The sequence below is a fragment of the Triticum aestivum genome, chromosome 5B (assembly GCF_018294505.1).
Source record: "Triticum aestivum cultivar Chinese Spring chromosome 5B, IWGSC CS RefSeq v2.1, whole genome shotgun sequence".
Classification (NCBI taxonomy): domain Eukaryota; kingdom Viridiplantae; phylum Streptophyta; class Magnoliopsida; order Poales; family Poaceae; genus Triticum; species Triticum aestivum.
In genome coordinates this window covers 539,401,825-539,421,438 of record NC_057807.1, presented here as the reverse complement: position 1 = coordinate 539,421,438, position 19,614 = coordinate 539,401,825, and the positions used below count along the sequence as shown (strand labels likewise).

Genomic DNA, 19,614 nt, shown 5'->3' with positions numbered 1-19,614 from the left:
TCGTCTGGACCTTTTGGTCTCGGTTCCACGCACGAACCGGGCACAATGCGCCTCGCCCCTGGCCCATGACCATTAGTCCCGGTTTGTGCCACAAACCGGTACTAAAGGGTTGGTCCTCGTTGCGCTCAAAGTTTAGTCCCACCTCGTCAACCGAAGGGCGCTCACACTGGTTTATAAGCCCGTCCCTCTCTGCCTTGTTGAGCTTCTCTCAAAGTGAAAATAGATGCCCCTATACAGGGAATTTGACCTAAATTCATAGTGAATTTCTCTGAAATTCATAAAAATTTAGGTTGAATTTAGGTTGAATTTTCTCTATAGGTGCATCTATGTTCATTTTTTTAGTAAAGTTAATCACAAACTTGTGATTCACACAAATTTCAAAGAATTTAAATTTTAACTATTCAAATTTGAAAACTAATGGCACTAACAGAAAGTTTATAATTTTGCTGACCTAAAAGCAAAAAGAATTAAAATTAAAGCAAACAACAAAAGAAAATAAATAATGCAGAAAATAAAACAAAAAAACTGGAAACAAAATAAAAATAGCAACAATAAGTATTTTGTTGTAAGTAAAAACAAAATAAAATAAATAAAGCAACAAAGAAAACAAAAAACAAAAAAAAGTGTTTTCAAATTTGAAAACTAATGGCACTAACAGAAAGTTTATAATTTTTCTAAAACTAAAAGCAAAAAAGAATTAAAAAATAAAGCAAAAAATAAAAGAAAATAAATAATACAGAAAACAAAACAAAAAAACTGGAAAAAAATTTAAAAATAGCAACAATAAGTATTTTGTTGTAAGTAGAAACAAAATAAAATAAATAAAGCAAGAAAGAAAACAAAAAACAAAAAAGTGTTTTCAAATTTGAAAACTAATGGCACTAACAGAAAGTTTATAATTTTCCTAAAAAAAGCAAAAAGAATTAAAAAATAAAGCAAAAAACAAAAGAAAATAAATAATGCAGAAAACAAAACAAAAAAACTGGAAAAAAGATAAAAATAGCAACAATAAGTAAAGAAAACAAAAAAACAAAAAAAAGTGCCTCCTACTGGGCCCCCACAGCCTGAATACGACTAGAAACCCTACCATGGGCCAGGATTCAGGCCCGCAGAAGGCCCAGCAGGCCCACAGGCAAAGCAGTGTCAGATTAGGCCCATAGGCCTGCAGTTCAGAGGAGTTCGAGTGGGAAGAGGCAGCGGAGCTTATAAACAGGTGCGAGGCGCTCTCAACTAGCAAGGTAGGACTAAACATCCCACCGCACCAGTTCCAGCACAAGGCCTTTGGTCCCGGTTGGTGCCACCAACTGGGACTTAAGGGGTGCATCGGTACCGGTTCGTGGCACCAACCGGGACCAATGCCCCCCTTTAGTCCCGGTTCGTGCCACCAACCGGGAGCAAAGGCCGTCGCTTCCCGCCCTTTGGGCTGCTGAAAAGAGGCCTTTGGTCCCAGTTGGAGGCACCAACCGGGACTGAAGGGTGCATTAGTCCCGGTTGGTGCCACCAACCGGGACTAAAAGCTTTGTTATATAAGCAGCACTTAGCAGTTTTGACAAAATCCCCCACTTCTCCCCCGACACCCCCTGCTCCTCCTCGTCGCCGTCGCCGCCCTACGCCCCTGCTCCACCTTGCCGTCGCCGCCGCCGCCGCCGCCATCAGGCTGCCCGCCTTCGCCGTCGCCGCCGCCCCTGTGAGCACAGCCTGCTCCCGCGCCCCTCCCGTCCCGCGCCCCTGCGCCCCTGTCCTACGCGGCCGCCGCGCCGCCGCCCCTGCCCTGCGCTGGCGCCGCGCGCCGCCCCTGCCCTGCATATATAGATGTTTTATTCCTGATTATATTTATATGTATGAGTATATGTATGTGTGTATATCTGTTTATATGTCCTTTTTCTAGATTTTTTGTTTTTTGCATTTTTATAAAAATGTATATATGTATGTATATATGTTCTTTGTGTATATATGTTCATGTATATATGCAAAAGATAGATTTTTAGAAAAAATAGTATTTTTATGTTCATAGGCTTTTTTGGTGATATTAATTATTGTAAATATGCAAATGTTTGTATATTCATATGAACAATGAATTAGGCAAAACCTTTACTTTTTTTTCTAAAATTTCTATTTGAACATTATTTTGAAAAAAACAAGCAATACTACTTCATGTATTTTTAAGAAGGAAGAAGAAGAAAAAGAATGAGAGGGAAAAGGAAATAAGAAGAGGAAGAAGAGGAGAAATAAATAAGAAGAAGAAAAAAGAAGAAAATGAAGAGGAGAAGAAGAAAGGAATAGAGGAGAATCCTTTCTTCTTCTTCTCCTCTATTCCTTTCTTCTTCTCCTCTTTTTATTTCTTCTTTGTTTTCTTATGTTTTATCGGGTCTGTCGTCGTCCATATACCCCTGCCGATAACTTCAACACGAGGGGGGGGTCGATATACCCCCTCCCCGATAATATTATTTTCCCATGTATATGTATGTCGCGTCGTTGTCGATATAACCCCTCCCGGATAACTTCGACATGAGGGGCGATCGATATATATACCCCCTCTCGACCGTGATAACTTATACCACGGCAGCACCCCCCTCGGCCCTCTCGCTCGACCAAAACTCTCGAGGACACCCAAACCCTAGAGAAAAAACGATGTTGGTCTCCTACCCCCCCCCCCCCCCCGCCGCCGTGCCCCTACCCGACAAACTCTCTCGAGGCCACCCAAATTTACCAAGTTAAAAGAGCGTTGTCGTCGAGGCCACCCCAAACCCTTGAAGTGTTGTCAAGGCCACCCCAAACCCTAGAGAAGCAGCGTCGAGGCCACTAATTAATATGATTCCTTACTGTGATTAGCTAGCTAGTTCTACATTTGCCACTAATATATCCATATCTGTCATGTTTGAATAATAATTGACATGTTGTCAATATTTGTAGAAACTATGGACACCCCCGAGACGAAGCAACAGAAGTGATGTTGGAGGAGATAATCGCACATGGAAGTGATGTCGTCTTATCGTTTCTGAACGACACCGATGGTCTGGAAGGACAGGGTGAAGAAGCAGGCAATTATGATGGCTCCTTTGACCCAATGCCGGTGCAAGAAGGTGAGAACGGCTCCGGTGACCCAATGACGGTGCAAGAAGGAGACCGTGATGACGGCTCCAGTGACCGAACCGAGTCTGGCCAGGTATATATGTTAGTTAAGCCTGTGCTGACTAGCTAATTGATGCATTCATTGTTTTGGTATATGTACACATATTAATTAACTCTCGTCTTTCTTCTTTTTTCTAGCCCTCCGGATCGAGCACAACTTCGGTAAGGAGACGAGGCCCGAAGAAAAAGTTGAGCTCGGATGAAAGGTTTGAGATCACAGCAATCGCGCGCGACAGCGAACCGATTGAACCCATCCGGACAAAGAACACATTTGCTGCTCAGTGCGGGGTTCTTGTTAGGGACAAGATCCCGATCATCATCCACCAATGGTATAAGCCTAAGGAGGAAGACCCTCGGGTGTCTTATGCCAATGATATGCAGAAAGATGATCTTTGGACTGAGCTGAAGGCAAATTTCACCCTACCGCCAAAGGAGGATCTGGGGAAGCCAGTTAAAGAGCAATTAATCAAGTCTTGTGCTCTTAAGAAGATGGCAGGCCTATTCAGGAGGTGGAGGAAAGAGCTGAAAAAGTTTGTCGACAAAGAAGAGACACCAGAATTCATCGGCAAATATGAGAAGATCAGAGATCACTGGCCCGCATTTTTGGCCCACACGACATCGGAAAAGAGTAAGAAGATGTCGGCGACAAACAAGCAAAATGTTGCGAAGAAGAAGTTTCACCATCGCACGGGGTCAGGTGGCTACCTCAAAGCCCGTCCTAAGTGGTCCAAGGCTGAGAATGATCTGCTTGATAAAGGGATCGAACCAGAGATAATGAGATGGCCAGACCGTTGTCGGACTTGGTTCTTCGAGGCTGGCGGAACCTTGGACCCTGTATCAGGGAAGTGCTGTTGGACGGACGAGCAACTGAAAACACCAGTCAACAGGCTTCGGCACTATATCGATGCAGCGCAGCAAGGGACGTTCGTTCCAGACAGGGAGAAGGACGAGCTCACAATGGCCCTCGGGAATCTTGAGCACCCTGGACGGACATGAGGCACGCCAGACTCCATTCCGTGGAAGGTTGGTTTTCCGGACGCAGGGGGTTACAAAACCCACGAGAGGAGGAAGAAACTGGAGCAGAGCCAACTGCAGGCACTGCTTGAAAGGGTACAAGGGCTAGAGGAACGAGAAGCAGATCGCAGCAAACGACTTGCCGAAGCTTCCCCCGAAGCTACCCCGCCATCTCAGCGGAGAAGCGGTGTGGCTTCCACCGAGCTACTTCAGCCGGAGCATGTCTTGACGGCTCCTGCTAGCTACCCCGTGGATTTTATCACGGAGGCTCAAAATTGCCACCTTATGACGCAATGGTAAAACTTAAAAGTCAAGGCGGCTGTCGGCCAAGTTCGACCTTTTGAACCCGGCGCAACTTTTCACTGTCGCCCGATTCCAGAAGGATATGCTAGGGTGACGGTGGACGAAATAACGGAGGGATTTGAGGACCTCCAGCTTGACCACCCTACTAGTGAAGGGGAGATTCGGCTGGGTTCTGCTCTGGAGACTCCATGCCTATGGCGGAAGGAGTTCATCAAGCTTCCGAACTGGACGCCTCTTCCTCCTCCTCCGGCGAGTCAGGGCACTCCGCCTCCTCCATCGCCTCCTCCTCCGTTGAGTGACAATCAGGGCACTCGGCCTCCTTCTCCGGCGCGTGGCGGCACTCCGCCTCCTTCTCCGCCTGCGCCGGCGCGCCCGAGCAGCCAGCAGCCTCCTCCTTCTCCGGCGCGTGGCGGCACTTCGCCTCCTTCTCCGCCTGCGCCGGCGCGCCCTGTTGGGGAATGTAGTAATTTCAAAAAAAATTCCTACGTACACGCAAGATCATGGTGATGACATAGCAACGAGAGGGGAGAGTGTTGTCCACGTACCCTCGTAGACCGTAAGCGGAAGCATTATGACAACGCGGTTGATGTAGTCGTACGTCTTCACGCCGACCGATCCAAGTACCGAACGTACGGCACCTCCGAGTTCAGCACACGTCTAGCTCAATGACGATCCCCGGGCTCTGATCCAGCAAAGCTTCGGGGATGAGTTCCGTCAGCATGACGGCGTGGTGACGATGATGATGCTCTACTGGCGCAGGGCTTCGCCTAAACTCCGTGACGATATGACCGAGGTGGAATATGGTGGAGGGGGGCACCGCACACGGCTAAGGAATGATCCATAGATCAACTTGTGTTGTTGTGCCTAGAGGTGCCCCCCTGCCCCCGTATATAAAGGAGCAAGGGGGGAGGGGCGGCCGGCCTAGGAGGGGCGCGCCAAGGGGAGTCCTACTCCCACCGGGAGTAGGACTCCCTCCTTCCTTGTTGGAGTAGGAGAATGGGGGGAAAGAGGGGGAGAGGAGGAGGGAAAGGGGGGCCGCACCCCTTGTCCAATTCGGACCAGAGGGGGGCTGTGCGCCTCCTTCCTTTCGGCCTCTCTCCTCTATTCCCGTATGGCCCAATAAGGCCCATATACTCCCCGGCGAATTCCCGTAACTCTCCGGTACTCCGAAAAATACCCGAATCACTCGGAACCTTTCCGAACTCCGAATATAGTCGTCCAATATATCGATCTTTACGTCTCGACCATTTCAAAACTCCTCGTCATGTCCCCGATCTCATCCGGGACTCCGAACTCCTTCGGTACATCAAAACTCATAAACTCATAATATAACTATCATCGAAACCTTAAGCGTGCGGACCCTACGGGTTCGAGAACAATGTAGACATGACCGAAACACGTTTCCGGTCAATAACCAATAGCGGAACCTGGGTGCTCATATTGGCTCCCACATATTCTACGAAGATCTTTATCGGTCAAACCGCATAACAAAATACGTTGTTCCCTTTGTTATTGGTATGTTACTTGCCCGAGATTTGATCGTCGGTATCTAATACCTAGTTCAATCTCGTTACCGGCAAGTCTCTTTACTCGTTACGTAATACATCATCTCGCAACTAACTCATTAGTCACATTGCTTGCAAGGCTTATAGTGATGTGCATTACCGAGAGGGCCCAGAGATACCTCTCCAACAATCGGAGTGACAAAACCTAATCTTGAAATACGCCAACCCAACATGTACCTTTGGAGACACCTGTAGTACTCCTTTATAATCACCCAGTTACGTTGTGACGTTTGGTAGCACCCAAAGTGTTCCTCCGGTAAACGGGAGTTGCATAATCTCATAGTTACAGGAACATGTATAAGTCATGAAGAAAGCAATAGCAACATACTAAACGATCAAGTGCTAGCCTAACGGAATGGGTCATGTCAATCACATCATTCTCCTAATAATGTGATCCCATTAATCAAATGACAACACATGTTTATGGTTAGGAAACATAACCATCTTTGATTAATGAGCTAGTCAAGTAGAGGCATACTAGTGACTATATGTTTGTCTATGTATTCACACATGTATTATGTTTCCGGTTAATACAATTCTAGCATGAATAATAAACATTTATCATGAAATAAGGAAATAAATAATAACTTTATTATTGCCTCTAGGGCATATTTCCTTCACGCCCGAGCAGCCAGCAGTCTCCTCCTTCTCCGCCTTGCCAGCAAGGGCGGAAGAGACCCGCCGCCGCCCCGGCTGCTCCGGCGCGTCGTAGTCCTTCTCCTCCGCCTCGTAAGCAAGCACGAAAGAAGACAGGCGCCGCAGCCGCTCCATCTGCTCCGGCGTCTAGCAGTACAGCCAGCAGAGGCGGGAGGCAATACAGATACGGTCCTTCTCTCAAGCCTGTAGAGAAGTTACCGTACGAGAGGACCAAGGAGGAAAACGCGAAGATCGTGCAGGCCGAAGTGGATGACTTCTTTGAAGGGTTGAAAGCAAAGAGACATCCACCTCCGGAGGAGAACGTAGATCCGATGAAAGCAAAGCGCACTATCGATGCCCTGAGGAAACCACCAAAGTCTCCGCCAAGAACCAACTATGAGCGCATTACTATACAGACATATCTCGAAGCGGAGCGATCGGGAAGTACTATCAATGATAAAAGGTTAAAAGAACGAGCAGCTGGAAAAAAATTGCCCAGCTCGGCGAACAAGCAAAGCAATCGTGCCCCCCGCTCAATGTGTCTAGCGGCGACATCGTCGCTAATGCTCCGGGGACGGTGGCCGGTTATGGCAATCTCGGAGATTACCTGCCTGACGGTCAACTTCCTGATTTCTTGGAGGTGGACGAACACAGATACGAGTACGGGAAGCCTCTCGTCAAAGATGAAAAATCTCTAACAACGATGATGCGAAGATTCCATAATTGGTACATGAAAACCTGCAGAGAGTCCGGGGGGACGAATGCTTTGTATCTGAATATTAAAGAGGAGCACGACCTCGTTGGAACTGATCTGTTGACTGTTCCATTTGAGGAGTTCTTCGAGTTCTTCAATCAAAAGGCCCTCGATAAATTAACGGTCTTTTGCTACTATCTGTAAGTACTATTTCTATCATTAAGTCTCTACATATAGCTCGGCTCTTTCATTGCATGTATTTATAATTAATTATCCTCACTATATTATGCAGATTGAAGACCGCCGAGTGCAAAAAACAAGAAATGTATGATATTGGGTTCATTAACACAAATATCATAGATAAAATTCAGGTTACAAAGCACGCCGAAGAGGCCAAGGCCAACTTGCTACAATCGTTGATCAAAAATCAAAACAAAGATTTAATACTCTTTCCTTACAACTTCCAGTGAGTGTTACTGTCGTGTGCATATTCGGTTTTCCTTATTACTCGAGCGAGGTTATAGTAATGTAATTGATGAGTTATGCATGCGTGCGCAGATACCACTATGTTTTTCTGGAGATTAAGCTTGAGCGGGGAGTAGTAAACGTCTTAGACTCGAGACGAAAAGATCCCCAAACCTATGCGGACATGAATAATTTGCTCAACAAGTAAGTTCAATCGATCATTATCGCACCATATCGGCAACTTTTTGTTCATTTCTTGATATCTCAAGTAATAATAATTATTTTCTTTGTCTTGCAGGGTTTGGAAACAGTTCACTGCAGAAGTTCCGGGACTGCCGAAGGAGCTGCGATATACATACCCGAAAGTAAGTACTACTAGCTAGCTAGTTGCGTGCATCTCCCGTTGATTCTATAGCTGTACTTTCATCAATGCAATTTATAATGCTTCATTATCAGTTTGATTGACCTCTATTTCTCGTAAAGTGCTTGTGGCAGGAAAAAGAGAATGATTTCTGTGGATACTACGTGTGCGAGTTCATCTATAACGCGACTTTGAAAAATAAGCGGGGCTACTCTAAAAGACAATATGAAGTGCGTAAGCAATAATATTCATAATTTCATTTTATTACACCATCATTTCTGTTGAGTTTCATTCATATATGTATTAACCCCCTTCTTCAAATTAGACGTGGCAGATGCGGGATGAACTCCTAGGACAAGATCGCATGAAAGCAATTTAAGAGGAATTGGCGGGATTCTTTCTTCACCACGTCATCAATAAAGTCGGAGAATACCATGTGAAAGTTGATTTCAATTGCTAGGGGATTGTAAGATATCTTACGTATTGTATATGTATGTAGCCAGTAGCGTCGATAGATAATACGAAAACTTGTTGTTCGACCAATCTCTCGGAGAAGGAGAGGTCGATCGATCACTTCTCTCGGCATGCATGACGAACTTCTGTACTTAATGGTTCCCTTCATTTTCTTACTAGCTAGTGTGTCGAGGGCCTCTCTATGTACAATACGTAGCGTCGACCAAGTACGGACATAAGAGAGGACACTTCTCTCTATTAATTAGCTAGCTAACACAATATATGAAACACCTAAATTAACACCCCAACCCCCCCCCCCCCCCTTCAACAAATGTCGTAGGTAGGCAATTGTTCTGAACATCCATGTTTGCAATAGCTAAACCGCTCTTTATTTTGGTTTGCAAACATTTTTCAGGCAATAAGCCTTTGCCACAAAAACATTTGTCAGGCCCATGGGAGTACATGGGCATTGCCAAGTGAGCCCAACTACTAGGCGGGCCACAACGCCCAATTTAGAGCCTTTTTGTAAAAGGAACTTTAGATCTATTCATAATCAACCAAGGGAGTACAAAGAACACCGGAGGCAACAAAAATTTCAATCGGGTCTGTGGATAACCTAGCGATGATTACAAGCAATAGAGCAAAGTCGAAAGTGCGGCGCCGTCATCACCCTTCCTCATTAGAGCCGGTCAAACATTGTTGAAGTAAACAGTCGGGAAGTCATCGTTCTTAGACCCCACAGTACCAGCGCACCGATGCAACAACCATCGCCAATGAAGGTATTTAACCTTACAAGAACGAGAGCGGGGTCCCTCCCGCCAGCGGCGGGCGAGGTCCTAGCCCACCTCCACAACCAGTGGCGGTGCCATGGGTTAGCTGTGTAGTCAACTGACTACACAACATTTTGACAAGACCTGTATATATTAGTAGAAATCAAACAAAAAAATCAAATTTTTTTACATAGGTATATATATTTGACATCACAACTTTAGATTGACATCACAACTTTTAACTCCTGGCTTCGCCACCACGACCCGAAGGCCAGAACACCTAGTTTTAAGGCCTTGCCTACTTATGGAGCACCCTCTCCCTCTAAAAGAAAGTATTAAGCAGTGTGAGAGACATTAGACATAATCAGAAACTGAGTTGAACTCAACCTATTTCATGCTTGTTCTTCTTCTCCGCCAAGTTTCCTCCGCTTGTCACTAAATCCTGGATCTAGAACTTCTCGATGTGGCACCGTGAGTGAAGGATCATTACAACAATATGTGGAGAACAAGTTGCCCCCTCTTTTGTTGGGTAGAACCCTTGATTTCCGTGTCCTGATGATTTTCGGAAAGCCATGTGGAGGCATCTGTACATATCACGGTACACGACAGGCCCATGGACCGTTAAATGCCCCTGAATAATGGCTGTGATCATTTCCATTCGTCCTGTTAGATTAGGGACCAGAGGAGGGCAGTGCTCTTTTATTTGTCGCACATGAAGTCCCCTTTAATCTTTGCTTGCGTTTTAGTCTCTGGTATTGATCCAAAATAGCTTGTAATCTACAAAAGAAAAAGATCCACCTTGACAGCTCGTCGTAGATGCAAAACCTGCACCCTCATATAAGTATGCACGTGAAGGTTAGTACTGTGCGCGGTTGCAAGCTGCTGGTCACCCAAGCTAGAAACCATGGTGGATTCCCCCGCTGCTCATGAGAAGGTGGAGCCGGCGACCTCGCTGCCCGAGGAATGTCTCAACGTCGCTATTCTCTGCAAGGCCTTCGTTTCCAAGGTGATGAATGGCCTGGGGGCGCTGGCGACCATTTGGGCGACTGTTGTCCTGCTCGGTGGATTCGCAGTCCTCATAAAAAAGCAGGACTTTTGGTACGTCACCATCGTCGCTCTCGTCGAATCAATCGGGTATGTATACACACGTCCTCTGATCTTTTCTGTTTTAAATTTTACTAGCACATATGACCGTGCGTTGCAATGGAAAAGATATTTCTTTGGAGAAGCAATAGAGAGATGATTGATGTGTCCGCAAAAAAAAAATGATCTTCATAGCGGTGCGATAGAGAGTGGAGTTGTGGTGTTCTTGCCGGTCATGTTTGTCCCGCGAGATATTGATAGTGGTGGGGTTAGTCAGCGTGGCGGCAACCATCCAACTCGTGCATTTTTTTTCATTCGGGTCCGCATCTGTCTCGGGGTTGTGTCTGTCTCTTCATTTGGTAGCTATGCGGCGACCTTCAAGGCATGGTTGTTTCGACCACTCCCTCTTATGATGATGTAACCTGTTGTATTACTAATTATAGCGCATAAATCATGTTTCATTAGCATATTTAGTGCATAACCAGACATCAATGTCCCTTATATATTGGGGTTTATTCTCTTTGATTATTTTAGCGCTCATGTGCCCATAATTTTTTTATTCAAGCCAGAAAAAATTTGCTCCCTCGGACGAGTAGGGGAGTGCGGCTGAGGCCCAATACAGCCTATGCGACAGAGCAAATTTTTTCTTGGGCCAACTATGTAAGGGCTACTATATAACGCTAGTTGCGTAAAATAGCGCGTGGGACACACATCAGTTCGTGTATGGACCAGCACACTCGTAGGCGCCAAGACAACCTGTGTTAGTAAGGCACAAAAAAATTCAAAAAATGATGAGTTGATGGATCAAAATCATGCCCTCAAAGACCCGACTATGTGCTGCTAGCCACTCGAAGAAACGAGTTCTAACAACCAATGGCCAGCTCAAACCTTTAAGATCATACTCCAATGTTGGATTGGAAACAATTTTTTTTCTGAACTGTTTAAAAATATATAAATTGCTGAATATTCTTGGAAACATAAACAATTTTGAAAATCCCAAACACTTTTTGAAATTCTTTACATTTTCAGAAATACATAACAAAATTTGAAATGCTCAAAATTCACAATTTTATTTGAAAACATAAACCTTTTATAATAACATGAACACATTTTGAATTTGTGATATTTTCAAAAAAGGAAACATATTTTGAACATTCAAAACAATTTTTGAAAATGTGTTTATTTAAACTCGGACATTATTCTGAATTTGCAAACATTTCACTAAGACAAAAATATTTTTCGTATTTGGAAAAAAAATTGAATGCAATTTTTTTGGGAAAATCTCAAACAACTTTGAAAAACATAAAGAAAAAATGGAACATTTTCTTAAAATCTGAACCAATTTTGGAATGAGAACAAAGATTTATTGTTTTGAACATTTTTCGAAACAGAATATATTTCAAAATACCGAACATTTTAAGAAAATTAGAGTTTTTCTGATGTTATGAACTTTTTTGAAAATTTGAATTTATGAGAAAAAACGAGAAAGAAAAAAAAATGAAAGGAAAAAACAAAAGAAAAGTAAAGAAAACTAGAAAGAAATGGAAAATAAAAATAAATACAGAACACAGAACAAAAAAATAAAACGGTTTAGCCCAGCTCGGGTGCCCTATGTGTGCGACTATTTTGGAATGAGAACAAATATTTAATGTTCTGAATATTTTTCAAAATGAAATGTATTTTAAAATTCTGAACATTTTTAAAAAAATCGATTTTTATGATATTACGAACTTTTTGAAAATTTTGAATTTACGAAGAAAGGGAGAAAAATAAACTTAAAAGTAAAAAAGACCAAAGAAAAAGAGAAAGAAATGGAAAAAGGAAAATAAAAACATAACACAAAACCAGAAAAACGTTTCAGCGCAGCTAGGGCGCCCTGTGCGAATTTGCTACTATCTAACGCTCACTGTGATAAATAGGGTTTTCCCACCTGCATGGACACGAAAATAACTGGGTTGACTTTGCTGGGCCACAATGCGAGCAGCCCATGTACGAAATCTGGCGTTTTCCTTTTCTAATAGACGAACGGACAAAAAATTTAGTATCACCTCGAATAGAAAAAAAATATTTTGATGGTGAGCGGATAAAAAAAAATCAGAGAAATGCCCCTTGCTTTATTAGTAGGTATAGATATAGATTACTACCTTCGTTTCATAATAGGGTAAATTTTGCTTTTGCCACTCTAGATTTTGCCAATTTCTCTTATGTCACTTTGGATTTTGACATTTCATTTTTGTCACTTTTAGCTTTTGACAATTATCACAATTGTCATCCTGTGGCAAAAGCAAAATAATTTTATTTTATCTTTGCCACTCTTAGCACGGGAATGGCAATTGTGATGATTGTCAAAAATAAGAGTGACAAAAGTGAAATGTCAAAACTTGGAATTGCATAAGAAAAATTGACAAAATTTATAGTGACAAAAACAATTTTTCCCCTTCGGAATATGAGGTGTATTGATCTTTGTGCAAGTCAATCATTTAAATGTTTGTCCAAGATTATAGAATCAATTCAGCTTAGTTTGGAAATGGATTCCAGCTATGGGTCACTAGCGAGGGATCTCGTTGGGGCAAATAGCGATAGCTTTGAGGTTCACTCAATCGATTAAGGGGAATTGTTTGTGACCCTTTGTTCTTGTGGTTCAAGTGGAGGCAATTGTTGTCTAATGGCATTTTTAAGGCGGACTCATAAATCACCCGCATCCGTTCGGACTGTGCTGTCTGGACCGTAGAAGCCATCCAACGCGGGTCTATATTGATCGGCGGGGCGGTCCGGACGCGATTTCTCTCGCAAACTAGCGACAAACATGGGGGCTTTGCGGGAGTCCGAACCGTTCTCAATCCCGTGTCTGACCGCCTTGGCCCACCCAAACCCCCCATCCGTCCCTCTCGTGCATTTCTTCCGATGCACGAGCCGCTTACCGCGCCGCATTCATGCCGCCGCAGAGCACGCAGCGGTCGACATTGATGTCGCGCGATGTGACCGGAGGGTGGGCAGCGCTAACTGACGCGACCTCTCGGGAGTCACCGCTTCAATGCGGATGCAGCTTCATGAGGAACCAACTCCGGCCATTGCACTACATTGAAGCGGGCTGATAGCCCGTTCGCCTGTCCTAGCCACAGGTATATATGAACAAAGCCGCAACCCCCCTCCTCGAGCACCGCCGCGCTCCGCCTCCCTGTCACCCACCTCGTCGAGCCCTTCCTCCTCTTCGATCCCAGAAGCGATGCCGAAGTCATGGTGCTCCGCGCCGGTAGGCGGCGTCAGCGGAAGCTCTTCCTCTGGTGGTTCTTGGTGCCACCGATGTGGCTCTCCAGGCCCTTCGGCATCCATGGCGGTCGGCTCCTCTGCCCAGGAGGAGGGCCAGGCCCGCAGCAGCAGCCGGAGCAGCCGCCGCAGCTATGGCCCCGCCTCCTTTCTCGGATCGAGCTGCTGACAGAGCGTTCGCTCCGTTAGATGGGGTCGTCACCGCCATCACCGGCGCACATGATGGTGGAGCCAACGTCCCCGCTGTGCAACCGCGTGAAGCGTGAGCCGATGTCCCCGCTCTGTCCCGTGAAGGACGAGCTCGTCTCGCCCCCACGCAACCGCGGCGTCCAGATCGGATGCCGCATCAAGGATGAGCCATCGTCGTCCCTACCCCCGCGCAACCGTGGCGTCCACATCGGATACCGCATCAAGGACGAGCCGGCGTCCCTGCCACGGTATGCCGCACTGCCACACCTCTAATGTCGCGACGTTAAGGAGGAGCTGCCGCCGGCGATCGCGAAAGCGCGGGGCCACATCCTCCACTACCTTGGAGGAGTTGGTTACGCTGGTGCCTCCGGCTCTCGGGATGTGGTCTTCAAGGCAGAGCGCGTGGCGAGGTACGACCGGCGCAATGCCGGTCGGCGCTCCACGTTCGCCAATAGCGACCTGGCGCCGGAATGGGTCCGGAATGACCCGGACCTCACCGCCCAGTGGGAGCTCGACCGCTCCGTGACCACCATGGAGATAGCCGCCAGGCGCCAAGATCGGCGAGGAGCGGTGGCTTAGCGACTGCTCCGCGAATGCCGGTCGCGGCAAGGCCGCCGGTAAGGCTCCAAAGGCCACGTCGGCCGTGGCCACGGGGGCCCTTCGCACAGTGCAACAGGAGGCGGAGAGGCTCCTCCGCGAGCGGCAGACAATTGTCGGACAAGGCTGTCGCGACACTCGGGCGACGTACCGACGCTGGAGGAACGACGGCGACGACATCGATGATGGCACGGACGGTGATGGTGGTGCAGCAAGGCAGGGCAGCCACACGTATGAGGTAGCCGTTGGTATAGGATTTACCTTTTTTTCAGTATTTTAGTTAAACGATGGAAATATCGACCATAAAAATCCAAATTTTAATGAAAAGCGTCGTGTTCGCATGAATTCCGTCCGGTTGGTTTGAACTGTTAATAAAATGTATGTGGCTAAAGTTAGATGGCCGTCTCTTATATCCGTGCCCGCGGACCAGTCCGCGGTCCACGGACAGATGTGGGGGGAAATTTACGGGTTGTCGTTGGAGATGCCCTAAGGGCCAACGACCCATTCTAGATCCAAAGAATATAGATGGGTTGCACGCAAGATCTCATACTTGAATCTTATTAGGTGCCTCACGATGGGTCAATGGTTGCTGGATGTGAACGCGCAATGGTTTGGATTGCTAAGATCGCAGAGATTCAGCACGCCCACGAGACCAATAAGAAACTTGATCCCACGAGGTGCCTTCTCGACTAGGTGCTTGCCCCAAATGAGTAGGAAGCTAATTCCCCACCCTGCTCGCTTAGACCTGAGTTGCGACATGCAGCATGGTGTCACAACAGCTATGGAATACATCATCCATCTTAATACACCCTCATTCCACACCCTAGTCCAAATATCAATTGCAAAAATACATACGCAGAAGAAATTAATTGAACAAATAGCTCCCTAACAAATCCACCAACAAATTAACTAATCAAACTAGATGTACTAACATTTCTCCTAATCATACCAGACCACGATCATGCATCTATCCAAATGATTAACATTTCATTAAATCAAATTGCACCATAACAACTCAACGATTCGCAGGATCTTGGGTGGTCACGAGGATCCCACATACCAAATTTTCATACGCACACCAGGATTGCTGCTAGAGGCTAAGAAGGCTGCCGAGCAGGAGCGACAACTCGGTTGGTGGAGAAGAAGAAGAATCCATCGTCATCATCAACAACAATCTGGAAGAGCAAGAAGAGATAGGCTGCAGGGTAGAATAAAACCCAAACGTTACGAGGAGCTGAAGATGTACAAAGGCTTGGTGGGGATGGTCGTCCTTGTCGCCCTGCGGCTGACTGAGATTGCCGCCATCGCCACATGCATTGTCATCTCCTCGAGGCGTCTCAAGAGGCAGGACTACGTGGACCCCAAGGACAAGTACGCGGCAGACCACCAGAACATCAAGCTGTCCCTGAACATCTTCTACGGGCTGGTGCTCGCCCAGAGCATCATCTTCATCGTCGTGCGGCTGAACCTGGATTCATTATTAGGTTTCCGCGTCAGATTCTCATACAGATTATTTGGGCCGTCGGGCACAGAAATAATGTACCGCTACCTCAGTGACAACTACCTGGAGTTGATCGCTGGGAATGTGCGCGCCACCTTCAAGATGAACCTCATCACATTCGCCAAGAAGTTGGTGTTGTCCGACTCCGGCGTCGACGACAAGTTAGTTGGGATCCGAGCCATGGACCGCATCCTCAGATCAGTGAAGTACAACACCCTGGCCCTCAGGGAGCTTCAAGCTTCCCTTGACGCCGACGCTATGGGGAAGCTGATCCAGGTGCTAGGCTTGGTTAGGACACCAGAGGAGAAGGAAATGAGAGGCCACGCTGCCAGAGTAGTTCTAAAGCTAGCTCCAGATATTCCGGTTGACAATTGTCCTCGAGCTATGTCTCTCATCTCTTCTTCCCTGCTCGAGACGGCTGGTAACATGGATGTGGACCTCGTCTGGTTCGGCTTGCGGATCCTAGACAAGCTCACAGACATCCAACAAAACTGTTGGCGGGCCAAGGACCTCAGTGATCTACTGCCCAAGATCATAGACCTCACCAACCTCAACCAGGGCGGTCACAGGCACGGCAGCAGCAGCAGCATCTCTGACGCTTGGATTGAACAAGAGATTATTCCTCTGCTTCAAAGAGAAGAGGACATCCCTCCCACTGCCACACAGAAGATTGACCAACAGATTATTGTTGGCATGTCACTCAAAATCTTGAGCAAGCTGGTTGCCACACCTGGTCATGTCGGGGAGGAGCTCAGGGAAAAAACCTCAGAATGTATACACCTCCTGGCCGGGACAATCTTGGAGCATGTGGGAGCAGCGAGAGTCATAGCATGCCTAGCACTGGACAAAAGGGGAAAGCAAGAGATTGGGAGATCACCTGAGATCATAAGGAAGCTGAAGGAGTGTCTCCTCTCCAAGGCGCCGCTGGTAGACACCACCAAAGTGGCTGCCAACTTATTGCTTCTCGAGTACACCACCAGGGAGCAGCTGAATCAGATTAAATTGTCCATCGAGGAGAAGAATGTTCTGCTGCAAGATCCAAGCTTGTCTGTACCGACGACGGTCTTAATAGAAGCACTTGACCTGGGTCAGGTTATGTCGCCATGGGTGCAGTCCATAGTCGTGCAAGATCTTGATCTAGATGATCTGCTTTCAGCAAAGCAGGCAAACCTCTGCGAGGAGGCCGCCAAAGCACTAGTTGTGCTAACCAGTGGGTGCAAGACAAATGCCACGGTGCAACCCAATGGGTGCAACACAAATGCTGCAGTGCTAACCAGTGGGTGCGAGACAAATGTCGTCCTACAAGAGATCACCGTGCAAGAGATGGAGACCATAGTGAGGATGATCTTCCCAAAGCCAGAGGACCTTGAGCGAGAGGAGACGAGGAGGATGCAGGCCGCCACCAGATTACAAGAACGCAATCTACACCAAGAAACGTTGCAGGTAGTCAAGAAGATAATCTACGCGGAGGGTGGAGGGCACACAAGAAGCCTGCATGCAAAGCTCCTACAGAATCTGCGTGCCCATGGCCATGCCCATGGAAATGCTACTAAGCACATGCTAGTAATAGACAGAGCACTGCCAGAGGTAATTTTGTTTACTTAATTTTTTTTTCTGTTCTTTACACACAGCCTGTAATCTACATGATGTGTCCTATTTTCGTGCCTCGACACTTATTTTCCATTGGACTGCAACTTTGCAGAGAGAATAAAATTTACTTTTTTTGGATAATTGATTAGGTGATGAAAGCCATAGTTGATGAAGCGACCAAGTTGGAGCATCCAGCATTTAGCAGTGAAAGTTTAGCTCGGGTAAGAAAATGCATCTTCTGTACTTCACCTGTAGATGGAAATGCTGGATTGAACAACTGATTTTTTTTTCCTTCAAAGCTAACGTCTTCCTTTTTTTGCATCGGTGAAGGATGATGTCCCTTGGGTTGAAGCAGGAAAGGTGCTTGACAGTTTTATAGGCCTCACTGTCCAGATTTGCAAAGGCCTGGATGCAAGTGATTTTGTCAAAATACTAGACGGCGTCAGTCTTACTCTGGACACATTCGTCATGAAGCTTAAGAAGATACTAGAACTGTACAAGTATCCAACTACAGAATTTCCTAGCATAAGGCGATCTACACTTGAACTCATGAACTGGATGGTACGAAAGAACAGCAACTACAGAGAAATATTCCTGCAATGTGGAGTGTATAAGCAGCTGAAAGAAGTGGCAAAGACTGCTAGAAGACTTGAGAGATTTGAGCTGTTCCACTGCGATGTTGAGGTTGGTAATGACGACATATCATCCATCCATTGTCTTGTGAGTGACTTACAGAAACAGCTTGAGCTCTGCCCCCATTTCGAACAAAGGTGCCATTTCTCTTTTTCCCCATTACAAAATTGTTGATTAACATTTATGATCTTTCAGTACTATTTTTGCTCTAGTATGATCCGCTGTAATTGCCAAGATAGCTGGATGACGTCTATGATGATTTCTTTGCAGCTCACACTACTATGGGGCACATGCAGGTGCCATAACTGTTTTGGTCGCCTAACTCATATCATTTGGTTGCTTTTGGCATGAAGCATATCGACTGTGTGTCTATGGTTGTGCTTTTTATTTCAAGCAAGAGTATCTTAATGTATTTGTTTATTAAACTTCTGCTCATGTCTAAGTGTGGTTGTGGTTTTTGGTCGGTACAATTCTATTGGCATGAACAATTGGTGAGCAGTTTCTTTATCTATTTTTTCAAAATTGTAATTTTTAATGAATTCACTGTTTTGTTGAAGCCTTTCAATAAAGGAAAAAACGGTTGTTTTTACCACTTCAGATTTTGCCCATTTTGCTTTTGTGACTGAAATTTCACGAAATTCCGAATAAAGGCATATTTCAGAAATCTCGGATGAAGTTTCGAAATTGTTTGGTCATATTCAAATTAAGGCATCTGGAATTCGGGAACAACATACGATTTTAGACAGGGTAAGTATACGATCAAAAGAGCCAATGTAGCTCACTGGTTAATTGGATTCAGTAGCCGTGTTCAAATCCCATCGATTCTATTCAATTCATACATTATTTACCGATGGGTCCCATGCAAATGGGGCACATTTCACTTCATACAAAAGGAGTTCTAACAGACTGGTGTAGTGTTGGGAATAGAACTGGAAACCAGTCGCAGAATTGTTTGACCGATAGCTGTTATCAAACTACAGGAGCTGAGAAATCTACATTGGATGCATATGAGCGATCACTAGGATACTGTCAGTACGGCTCTACCTTGCTTATTGCTTCGCTTGGTGGATAACCCTGCTAATTAACGCCGGGATCTATAAACCAGCCTTGCCCCAAAGTAAGTAGTACTAGAGACACTTCAGCTCTTACCCTAGCTGTCGGCAGCCGGCCGGCGAAGTCGACGAAGACGCTGTGCGTGACCTGGACCTCGTCGCCGTCCTCCTCCTAGCCCTCATGGCACCGTCCGCCGCGATGGAGCTGGGCGTGCGATCCCCGCCCCCGTCCCGGCGGCGAGGGTTTCTCGTCCGGTTTGAGCCCAAGCCGCGACGATTGACTGGTCAAGGGCCTGCCCAGGTGCTTGG

The 19,614-nt window shown here is 46.1% G+C and overlaps 1 protein-coding gene across 1 annotated transcript; it reads left to right on the top strand.

Annotated features, from left to right (window-relative positions):
- The first annotated feature begins 10,276 nt into the window (after positions 1–10,276).
- LOC123113035 (uncharacterized) lies at positions 10,277–18,850 on the top strand. Its single transcript, XM_044534138.1, has 5 exons — positions 10,277–10,527; positions 15,559–17,617; positions 17,770–17,841; positions 17,951–18,390; positions 18,524–18,850. The coding sequence occupies exons 1-5, from the start codon at positions 10,298–10,300 to the stop codon at positions 18,573–18,575; spliced, it is 2,853 nt and encodes a 950-aa protein (XP_044390073.1). The 5' UTR covers positions 10,277–10,297; the 3' UTR covers positions 18,576–18,850.
- Positions 18,851–19,614: the final 764 nt, after the last annotated feature.

Excerpts from the sequence above, each read along its gene's own strand:
- LOC123113035 (XM_044534138.1), top strand. The coding sequence starts at position 10,298 with ATGGTGGATTCCCCCGCTGCTCATGAGAAGGTGGAGCCGGCGACCTCG. Across the intron at positions 10,528-15,558 it reads GCTCTCGTCGAATCAATCGG|GATCTTGGGTGGTCACGAGG; the intron begins GTATGTATACAC and ends AACGATTCGCAG. Across the intron at positions 17,618-17,769 it reads TAGACAGAGCACTGCCAGAG|GTGATGAAAGCCATAGTTGA; the intron begins GTAATTTTGTTT and ends ATAATTGATTAG.